The sequence below is a fragment of the Seriola dumerili genome, unplaced genomic scaffold, assembly GCF_002260705.1.
Source record: "Seriola dumerili isolate Sdu_G_001 unplaced genomic scaffold, Sdu_1.0 BDQW01000191.1, whole genome shotgun sequence".
Lineage (NCBI taxonomy): Eukaryota > Metazoa > Chordata > Actinopteri > Carangiformes > Carangidae > Seriola > Seriola dumerili.
The window spans coordinates 1,306,213-1,317,181 of record NW_019174446.1 but is presented as its reverse complement, the minus strand read 5'-3'; the positions used below and the strand labels follow the sequence as shown (position 1 = coordinate 1,317,181).

Genomic DNA, 10,969 nt, shown 5'->3' with positions numbered 1-10,969 from the left:
GTATATGTGTATATGTATGTAATTTTATTTTATTTTTTTCCTTTTCTTTATTTCATTATCAATTTATTCAATTCTATTAATAATTCTATAGTATTTTATTACAATTATATTCTTATTGACTTTTATTTTCTTTGATAATTTAATTCCATTGAATGACGGTGATTGAGGTTTGGCAACACATTGAAAATGTAATTTCACAAGTGACCTGTGGAGGGTAGCAACGCGCCTTTTCTGCGTCTAGTCTGCCGCAAATTTCAACCGAAAAAGAAGACTGACGCGCACACGCTCACTGCTGTACACACACTACGAACACCCGCCAAACACACACACAGTAGACACATGACAGGCCTGTCATCATGTTTGTAGCGCGGAGTATCGCAGCAGATCATAAAGATCTAATACACGATGTGTCGTATGATTTCCACGGCCGGCGAATGGCAACTTGCTCCAGTGACCAAAGCGTCAAGGTGAGTTACATGAAACATACATCAGTTTGCTAATGTTAGCGTTAGCTGTAACAGCTAGCTTGTTAACATTTTACCCACATTATCAACAATCTCAGCTTACTATTGAATTTACTGACTCTCATTTTCCACCAGTTGTTGACGGAAGTAACGTTAGGTCATCTGTTAAACGTACTGCTAATTCTGACCCATAAATGTAGCTTTACCGTCTTTTATTTAGCCTTTTTGCTAGCCACTGTGCCTGTAGCATACAACCTGCGGTAGCTGTAAGGACGTTGTATAGCAGATTTAATGTAAACACTACAGAGTTAGCACATAGCAATAAAGAACAACACAATTCCTGCATGTATAGTACATACATGAAGGTGTGATCTAACATCAGTAGTCAGTAAACCAGTTCAGAATCTCAAAGTGAAAACCTTACTACATTCAGGTGTGTCATTGAGTGTCTGAGGTTACTAGCTTAATGTGTGTACACGTAGGCTATACTTTAATGCAATATTTCCTAACATTGTTATCTTACTCTCCTCAGGTTTGGGACAAAAGTGAAAATGGAGAGTGGCACTGCACGGCCAGCTGGAAGGTAAACCACCTGATCAAGCAGCTGTCAGGTGTCCTGAAATTTGAAGTCTTGAACTAGTTTTGGAGTTCATTGATTTGACAGAAGCTCTTTTCTCTTTTCCTCAGACACACAGCGGGTCAGTGTGGAGAGTGACCTGGGCTCATCCAGAGTTTGGGCAGGTTCTAGCTTCCTGCTCCTTCGACAGGACAGCTGCTGTCTGGGAAGAGATTGTAGGGGAGTCAAATGACAAACAGAGAGGACTGAGCCACTGGGTGAGTACAACTTTAGCACCTTTCTCAACTAGTAGGACAGACATAAGACTAAATCTCAGAGAACTCTTGAGTTCAGTAGCTTCTGCAGTATTCAGAATGATGGTGCTCAGTACACTGTGGTTATGACAGTGAACCCCACTAATGAAATGCTTATTCTATCTGTTCTTGCTGTAGTTGCTGTGTTAAGACAGTGCTGATATTCAGTATGCCATACATTTCTGTTTGATCTGACCCAAGTATTTCACATTGTTCTGTTTTAGATAAAAAGAACCACATTAGTAGACAGTAGAACTTCAGTGACTGATGTGAAGTTTGCCCCTAAACACATGGGCCTGATGTTGACCACCTGCTCTGCGGACGGAGTGGTGAGGATTTACGAGGCTCCTGATGTTATGAACCTGAGTCAGTGGTCCCTGCAGCACGAGATCTCCTGCAAGCTCAGCTGCAGCTGCATCTCGTGGAATCCCTCCAGGTCAGAACACAGCTTTACTTTGTAAAATACTGTGAGAGTTCAGTGTTGGGAATATTCATAATACTGGCTATGTTGTATATATATTGTTAGTCTAGAAAGTAAAATTGAATTTACTGAAGAATTATTGTCTACTTACCCTCATTGTTAGTGAAAACATCAGTTACAGTAAATTTTTATATACATATAAAACACACTGTTCTCTGGATGGGACTCACAGTCCCTATAATATTACACCTGTACTCTGACTGATATAATAGGAAAATATAATAAACTCACTGTTGAGTAGCTACTACACAGCACATTTTACTAAATGTTAAATTAAAACCAAGATAAATATAGACAAAGAAACCATATATTTTTCAAATCAAATCAAATTAAGTTTATTTATAAAGCACATTTAAAACAACCAAAGCACTGCACATATACAACAAAACAACATAATAACACCTAAAATGTGATGTCTTTACTATCCCATAGACTGAGACAGTCAGGAAACAGTTTGAAATAAAAACACACGGGTTAAAATGAAAGATAAAACCTTAGGGACACTTAAAGGCCAAAGAAAACTTGTGAGTTTTAAGTTTAGTTTTAAACTTAAAGTTTATTTCGATTTGATATAGAGAAAGTTGTTAGAGATGAAACACTGTCAGGTTCATTCTATTGGATTATTAATGGAATGTTATATAGGAACTGATGTTAAATAAAGTGAAAACGATTAAGAAAAGAAAAGATTAATTCTTTTTAATTGTCTATATCTTCTCTCAAATGAACAGAATGCCGAATAATATTAAACCTCTCCTGCTGTCTTTGTGACATAAGCGATAACAATTTTCTTTTTTTTTTTTCTTTTTTCCCTCAGTTTAACACAAAAAACATTACAAGGTGTCCTACACACCACACACCACAAAAGGAGGGGAAAGAGAGGAGGTGAAGAGAAGGAAAGAAAGAAAGAATGAATATGCTGAATACCATTTAACTGTCTCAGGGTCTTGGTATTGTGTATGCTAGCTCACTGTCACATTATCATGGGTTTTGGGATAGCATGACAAGTCAAAATATCTTCTGCGAAAAAGATCACTGCATTTGGTCTGAAATCTAATATTTCATATCTCCTAGAAGTTCCCTCACTCACCTCAAGTTCCCATTGCCCTCCATCTAACTGGTCTTACTGCAGAATTGACAGGCGTAAATACAACTTGCTGTGTACATCACAGCTTTTATTTTTAAACCAAATGTAGTATTGCATATCCAAACTTGGCGCTCTTAACCCCAGTTTGCTCAATGAGTAAGTATTTGTAACAGCGAAGGACTGTGAAGGCAGAAACCAGTAACTTTACAGATTTCAGGAGTTAGATATAAATTTAGATCGATATTAAACTCCACATTCTGTAACTGAACTTTTTTAAATGCAGGATTTTCTGCTGCTGAACTTTAAAGCCATCAGCTATGACCTCCCAGCAGCCTTTAAGGTGATAGTAGAGTTTGAGTGAAGTGTACTTTTTTTTTTTTCTCCCTACCACCCAGCTCTCGTGCCCACCCGCCGATGTTTGCAGTGGGGAGTGACGACAACAATGTAACATATGGTGGCAAAGTTCAGATCTATGAGTACAATGAAAATACAAGGTAGGTATTCCTGTAGAGTTGTGTATGCCACTCTTAAATATACCAGTATAAACAATAAAACGAGTATTTTTGTAAGTTTTTAATAATTGTTTAATTTTTTCTTTTTACTAATGTTAAAAAGGAAATATGCTAAAGCAGAGACGCTGATGACCGTCACTGATGCGGTCCATGACATTGCATTTGCTCCAAACCTGGGGAGATCTTTCCACGTCCTTGCCATTGCAACAAAAGACGTCCGAATCTTTAAGCTTGTTCCAATGAGGTGAGCGATTCAGGGTTTCTTTCTGTTTACTGTCAAAGTTGTCATGTAAAAGACTCGCACACAGTGGTTAGTGTTGTCACTGAAATCCTGCATTTTACATCTCAGTGAATTCATATATAGAATCAACAATGACAGAATGAAAATGAAATTTTCTATGTCTTGGATCCATCTGACAGGAAGGAGAGCGCCTCTACAGGACCCACCAAGTTTGAGGTGCAGATCATGGCTCAGTTTGACAACCATAACTCCCAGGTGTGGCGTGTGAGCTGGAACATCACCAGCACCCTGCTGGCCTCCTCCGGGGATGACGGCTGTGTGCGCCTATGGAAAGGTGGGAGGATTTGTTAGCTACTGTTGATGACTGCTCATTTGTCTTCCTTTCATTTTACTGCGCAGGGCTGGGGGTGAGCGGTATGGACCAAATATATATCTCTGTATTTTCTATGAAGAGAGCTAAATGTTCAGTTTTAAGTCAAAGTCACATGTGAGATGTCACAAGAACTTTTATTAAAACAGACTGTGGCCAAAATAAAATGCAAAGACAGGGTTTCCTTCCCTGTTTTAAAATATACAGCTGCAAGACATGTCAATTATAAAAGAAAACACATAAATGATAAGAGTTGAATTATATAAAATAACTTGCCTATAGGCCTATCACTAAGAATGTGCTTTCAGTTGTTCAACAACAATAACAGACCAATTAAGATAGAGAACAATTACAGGTTCTCCTGTCCTGCTCAATGAAACACACAGCTGTGCAAATAATAAAAACAGAACGGCTCACCTGATCTTTTAAATCCGAACCATCTCCAAATAATTGTACCGTTCTTGTTCTTTTTTCAAACCAGAGGCCTGTGCTAAGAAGCAGGATCTGTGGTTAGCAAGGTAAATTTGGGTTTAATCCTGGGTTTTCAGGGTCACAATGCTGGTTCTTCTTACCAGGGTTAATCACCATGGTAATTTACGCTGAATAAGAGGATCAGATCAAAACCTTTCAACAGCCCAACCACCAACCTGGAAAACCAGAGTAAACATCCTATAGGATCCCGACAGGAACAAAAGAGTTTACAATAAAATCACAAATAGTAAAGAGCAACAGATATTTTTTTAGAGATCAGTGGAATCATGTTGTTTGAGACTTTTCATGTGTCTCCACTGGTTTTAACACAGGGCTTCTGATAAAGAAAGAGAGTTTATTACACTAAATAACTACAAACTGTTATAGCTTTATTTTAATTGAAGAAAGATTCTTTAATCTCAGAATAACATTCAGAGACTTTATGATATCTGGAAATAAAAACTAAACCCTCTGATGTCTTTTATCAGAAAAATTATAATTGAACATTTTTCTCCTCTTTGCTTTGGCAGCAGAAACAGTCTGACATTACTTTAACTTTCTTTTTATAGAATCTGCATCCCTCATAGTAGTTTGTTCATCGTCAGACAAAAGAGCAAAAATACTCCCTCAGTAAGAAACTTGATGGTAACTACTGTGCTTATTTACAGTAAACCCTTAGCCTGACTTTAATCATTGGAAATCATTTCTAGTGTTTCTTTTCTTTTAGTCATGTGATCATATAGTTTTCATTTCACCTTGTTGAATATCACTTTTTGATGTCGCTATAACCAAATTTACCGCCGGGTATCGGCGTTTCTTCTCATATCATATTAAGTACTTTATTCATGGTTCTGATGATGTTGCTTATGATTAACAACTCCGCCTCTTTCACATGAAAGCGCTGGTAGTTGGATTGGTAATCCCAGAGTTACAGAACCAGTTGATAACCAGCTTGGTAGGACAGTTTATCCAGGATGGACAATGTTAGATTCAGTTAAGACAGATGACAAAAATATATTCTGGGTATGTTGAACTTGCTTCATAGTAGAGGCCTCAGGTCTTCAGTCTTTCCCACAGGTTGAGAATTTACCTGCGGTCATTGGTGGCACAGCATTTGACCGACGTGCATGCAGAGACTCATGCAGTTTAGAGGGGGAAAGTGTAACTCATTTTTGTGGAGCTACAATTTACAGATATCCCCTAAATGCCTCACATGCAGACTATTGGAATATCTTCAGCAGACAGATTGAGTAATTGTTTAGAGTTGGTTTTTCTGACATTTTTTGTCCTTTACAAGCATATATAAAGCACATTTGCCAGTCATTCATTAACAATGTGATAAATGATACTTTGCAACAGTAATACACTCATTTTAATTAGTGTGCTCAGCCTGCTGTCTGTTCTGTATTTGTGTTTGATGAATAGTGTATATTAACAGAAGCATTCCTTCTCCTGCTTTTCCAACAAGAAAAATTTGTTTTGCATATTATAAATATGTGTGTACATGCATACATTTGCACTTGCATCATAATCAGCCTTATTGGCCAACTCTGTGTACACGTACAAGGAATTATGAGTTTTCACTGCTCTAAATTGACTTAGTCCCCTGTCATCGCCACAGTTTTGAGCATATTCAGCTGCAGCTTGTTGTGACGCAGCAGAGCACCAGCTGTCCAACCTCCCGTCAGTACACATGGTGTTTCACCATCTCGGATGAGACCGATGATCATTGTGTTGTCTGTGAACTCAGGAGTTTAACAGATGGGTCTCTTGAGGTTCAGTTGTTGGTTTAGAGTGAGAAGAGAAGTGCGGAGAGCACACATCCCCTAGTGGGCGCTATTGCGGACTGTCTGGCTGCTGATTATGATTTTTCCCTAGCCTCACCTGCTGCTTCTTATCTGTCAGGAAGCTGGTGATCCACAGCAGGTGGAGGCAGCCACAGTCAGCTGGCTGGGTTTGGAGAGGAGGATTTCTGGGATATATGCCCCTTGGTCATCGAGGTGTTGCACGATGTATCACAATCCCATATTGACTACATCATCCAATGAACTATTTGCTCGTTAGGCCAACTGCAGGGGGTCCGGCAAGGGGCTTCTGTGTCCCTCAGATGGGACCAACACCAGTCTCTCAAAGGACTTCATGAACACAGACCTTTAGGTGATAGGCTTGTGGTCACAGAGTCTTGTGATGGACGGTTTCTTGGGGACCAGGATGATTGTGGAGCGTTGGAAGGAGGGGACTTCACACACCTCCAGAGGTCCAATGGAGGTCTGTGTGAACGTCAGCTGGTCAGCACAGGTCTTGAGACAGGAAGGACTTCAACAGACATCTGGCAGGTGGTCAGTCTGTGGGGAGGGGATTGTAGGAGGTGCAGTAGGTTGTAAATATTCACTTGTGATGGAATCACCAAAAACACATTTACGCCTGGTCCGAACAGGGACTCTTATTGTTAATGTGGATTAACTGCTGGCCAGGTACTGCTGATCAAGGGATGAGGGGCTGGTTTGGGAGCAGGGGCTGCCATCTCAGCTGAAAAGTCGACAAGAACTTGCTCAATTTTAAGGTCGCTCAGCAAGTCCCCATAATGTAACTCATTCAATTGTGGAGTGAAGGTTGAAATCCCATTTGCTGTTCTCCTCTATATCCTATACAGAGCTGCTGCTGCTCCTCAACTAAAATCTCAGCAAAGCTTTCAGTTTGTGTAAAAAGCTGTGAGAAAGTTTGTGGAGTGAATTGTCAAAAGTTCATCTGTTCCTCCCTGGTGAATCTAATTGCAAAGTGAGAGCTGAAAACTAACAAATAAACAAAAACAGATAAGTAGCAAAGAGCACCAAGGCTTCTATCCACCAAGCCATCTTAAAGCATCTGCATATGCTTGTATTTATGTAAAAGTGAAGTCAGTAATGAATGATATGCACTATCAATCCTGCTATAACTGATCTGTGACAGTGAAAAATTCACCTGTCAAATCAGCTCAAGACAAATCGTCTCGTCGGTTCGTCCTCTTTGTTTAGGTCTCTGACAAATGACTTGTTAGATCACTGACTTCACCTCCTGTCTCTCTGCAGCGAACTACATGGACAACTGGAAGTGCACCGGCATCTTGAAGGGAGACGGCAGCCCACTCACCAGCTCATCCGGTCAGCCCACAGCCATGAGCACCGTGGTGGGCTCCTCTGTTCAGACCTCCCAGAATGCACTGAATGGGATGTCTGCAGGAAGGTAGGTGGTGTGGTGCATCTGACGCCACTCACCCTGCCCGACCCAAGCCAGTCAGAACTGACAACTTATTATGCCTCACACTGACTGGGACTGCAGCTGCTCACTGACAAACTCCTGGGCCTACACTGACCCAATGCTGCACTCATGCAAAGAGCTTGGCTTCCAGTGTACAAGTTGTGGGCATCAAGCCTGTGGAGTGTGTATGGTGTGGTTTTTTTTTTGTTTGTTTTTTTAGGGATTTACTCTTGATTTGTAATGATGCATGTTATAAGAGTGGTTTCATGTTTCCAATTAGCATTGGCTAACCATTTTCTTGGCATAAAAAGTAAAATAAAGCTGTTTATATACATTTGATATGTGAGTATTATTTTGAATGTTAGTTATTATGGGATATATGGCAAAACCATTGTGTAGTTAGTTAAACAGCATCTTGTAAATACTGAGAAATTGGATTCGATTCAGTCTACAACATCTGTTGCCATTAAATGAGTATTTTAAATTGAAGCTCATTTTCTCATCAATCTTTTTTTATTTTTATTCTCAGTATTCAGTTTTCTGAATGTATCTTTGAGCAAATATTGCCAAACTCTTTGCTGAGCAGGAGGACAGCTTGAATGAATCTTATTAACCACCTTTAATAACGTTAGAAAAATAGTATAACACATAGTATGGGCATAAACACAGCCATTGACATTGGCGGCTTTAAAGCGCAACTGTTTAAATTTTGAAAGAAAGATAACGCATTCTTCTTTTTACAGATAACGTGGAATTCATAAGAAATAAAATTCACAATTTCCCAATTCAGTACACTCAGGGGTTTTGTTAACATAGCCTTACATGGTCTGGTGTGATCAATAGTTTATGGTGGCTAATGTTAGCAAACTGTAGTTAGAAACTTCAGTGTAAAGGGCATCATTAGGGAGTGATGTTGCTGACTTAGACTCCCAAGTTACAAAGGTTTGCTTTAATATTTGGACTATAGATGAGCAAATATGATAATTCAGTGTCATATTCAGACATTAAAAGTGGCAGAAAACAAATTGCGTTTGAGCTAATACTCAGTTTATATGTGGCTGTATTTATGTTTAATTCAATAACCCCGGGCTTAACAAAACCTTTTTATTTACCATTCTTGTTGTTTTTGACTTAACTCTGGAGCCACCTCTAACCTGAGTAACGTCAGATCTGTCTACTGCATGACGTCCTATGTTATAGAATAATCAACTTGGCAATCAAATTAGATTTTGTTGTTGCAGTTTGTAAAATGACTTTGCATAAATGTTTTCTTGCATTCCATCTTCTGGTTGACACAACTGTGTGACACGGGGTTTGTTGAAGTAATGTGATATTGTACTGCTTGTTGCATGCAGGATTGGCAAGAGAGCTCCATTTGCCCCTCCCCTGCGGCAGCTGACCTCTCCAAAGATATACCAGCATCCTGCACATTACTAATGTCTCTTCTGCATCAGCTACCATTTGCCCTTGTGGTAATGCATTTCAAATGTGTGTATGTCATGTCCCAGCTGAATACTTGGGTATTCCTGGTTGAGGGCTTAATTTTGGCACAAGAACTGCATGGTTCACTTTGTTTTGATCACAGCATGTTGCAGTTTGCCAGTGGTTCACCTCTTTTAATAGACACCTTTTTAAAAATAAACCTCTAGAGCACAAATGCGCCCTTTCTCCTTTAATTTCTCATTTCTTCTTCCTTTTATGTGTTCCCCCTCTGTATTCCATTGTCATCGTCCTCGCCCTGTCCATGTATTTGTCGCCTTTGTTTCCTTCCTTCCTTTTTTTTTTTTTTTTTGTTGCTTCAGGTATTTCTTTCCACCTCTGGATCCTCCCAGAGCGGGGACCAGGTATGGTCACCTGCTGCCTCCCTCCTCCCTCATAGAGCACTGTGATGCTGAGCCCATTCAGCCTCAACAACAGGCTCTTCCCCACAGACACTCCTCTAGAGCACTGCTGCCCTTACCAGAGGCTGAAGGACAGTAATACGTGTTTTAGCTAAAATAAACAGGGATGTGGTTGGGGTTGGGGATGAGCCACAAAACTACATACTTTTCTAATAAAAACATTCATTTTTTCTGTGTTTTCTAATGTTTTGTTCTTCTGTGCAGAATTTAAAGAAGGCATTGGAAGATGTCATGTAGATTTTGTGATATTTATATGACATGTGGCCATCAGCCGTTTTGATAACCATTTTAATACTCTAATGTATATGGTAGTCTCTGATTAATAAACTTAACGTTCCCAATATTTAGCTTTGTGTTCTAGTGTTTAAGTACTTGAAACATGCAATTAAAAAAAACATTAATTTTCATCTATTTGGGGTCACTATCACTGACTGACAGACTCAACCATCAGTAACTGCAGAGGCTGTATTTGTGATAATCAATCAGTGCTGATGGAAGTTTTGGAGGAAGTCAGAATACACACCGTAAGATATTAAATTATGTTATTGTTGTTTTTTTTTCCTTCACATACAGTACCATACAGTAAAGTTTGGACACATCTATTTCAATGGTTTTTCTTTTTTTTTTTTGACTATTTTCTATTAAAAACAACAACATATTTTACATTCTTTAACGTAGCCACCATTTACCTTGATGACAGCTTTGTACACTCTGATTCAGCTTCATGAGGTCGCCACCTGGAATGGTTCTCAACGGTCTTGAAGAGGTTCATATATGTTGAGCACTTGTTGGCTGCTTTGCTTTCACTCTGTGCTCCAACTCATCCCAAACCATCTCAAATGGGTTTAAGTCAGGTGATTGTGGAGGCCAGGTCATGTGATGCAGCACTCCTTCACTCTCCTTGTTTAATTAGTCCTTACGCTCTTCTTTTTGGCCTCCCTCAGTAGTGGTTTCTTTTCAGCAGTTCGACAGTGAGGGCCTGATTCACGCAGTCTCCTCAGGACAGTGGATGTTGAGATGTGTCTGCTACCTGAAGTGAAGCATTCATGTAGGCTCTAATCTGAGGTGCTGTTAATTGGCGATATCTGAGGCTAGTAACTTCTCTGCAGCAGAGGTAAGTCTTGGTCTTCCTTTCCTGGGACGGTCCTCATGAGAGCCAGTTTCATCAGTGTTTGATGCATTTTGCAAATGGACTTGAAGATACATTCAAAGTTGTGATTGACCTTTGTGTCTTAAAGTAATAATGGACTGTCGTTTCTCTTTACTTAGTTGAGCAGTTCTTGACATAATATGATTAGTACAGTTGTCCAATAGGGCTGTTTACTATATATAAACACT

The 10,969-nt window shown here is 39.6% G+C and overlaps 1 protein-coding gene across 2 annotated transcripts; it reads left to right on the top strand.

The window, feature by feature from the left end:
• Positions 1-286: 286 nt before the first annotated feature.
• seh1l (SEH1 like nucleoporin) lies at positions 287-9,801 on the top strand. 2 transcript variants are annotated; one of them, XM_022753557.1, is made up of 9 exons: positions 287-467; positions 997-1,047; positions 1,152-1,298; positions 1,559-1,770; positions 3,295-3,393; positions 3,515-3,655; positions 3,832-3,986; positions 7,562-7,715; positions 9,533-9,801. In XM_022753557.1, exons 1-9 carry the CDS (start codon positions 357-359, stop codon positions 9,708-9,710), a joined length of 1,248 nt encoding a protein of 415 aa, XP_022609278.1. In that variant the 5' UTR covers positions 287-356; the 3' UTR covers positions 9,711-9,801. The 2 variants fall into 2 exon arrangements, with proteins under 2 accessions (XP_022609278.1, XP_022609279.1); XM_022753558.1 differs by lacking the exon at positions 9,533-9,801 and adding an exon at positions 9,086-9,508.
• The last annotated feature ends 1,168 nt before the right edge of the window (positions 9,802-10,969 follow it).

Bases quoted from the DNA above. Each gene is read 5' to 3' on its own strand.
- seh1l (XM_022753557.1), top strand. From the start codon at position 357: ATGTTTGTAGCGCGGAGTATCGCAGCAGATCATAAAGATCTAATACAC. The intron at 468-996 runs GTGAGTTACATG...TACTCTCCTCAG, and splicing joins CCAGTGACCAAAGCGTCAAG to GTTTGGGACAAAAGTGAAAA. The intron at 3,394-3,514 runs GTAGGTATTCCT...AATGTTAAAAAG, and splicing joins GAGTACAATGAAAATACAAG to GAAATATGCTAAAGCAGAGA.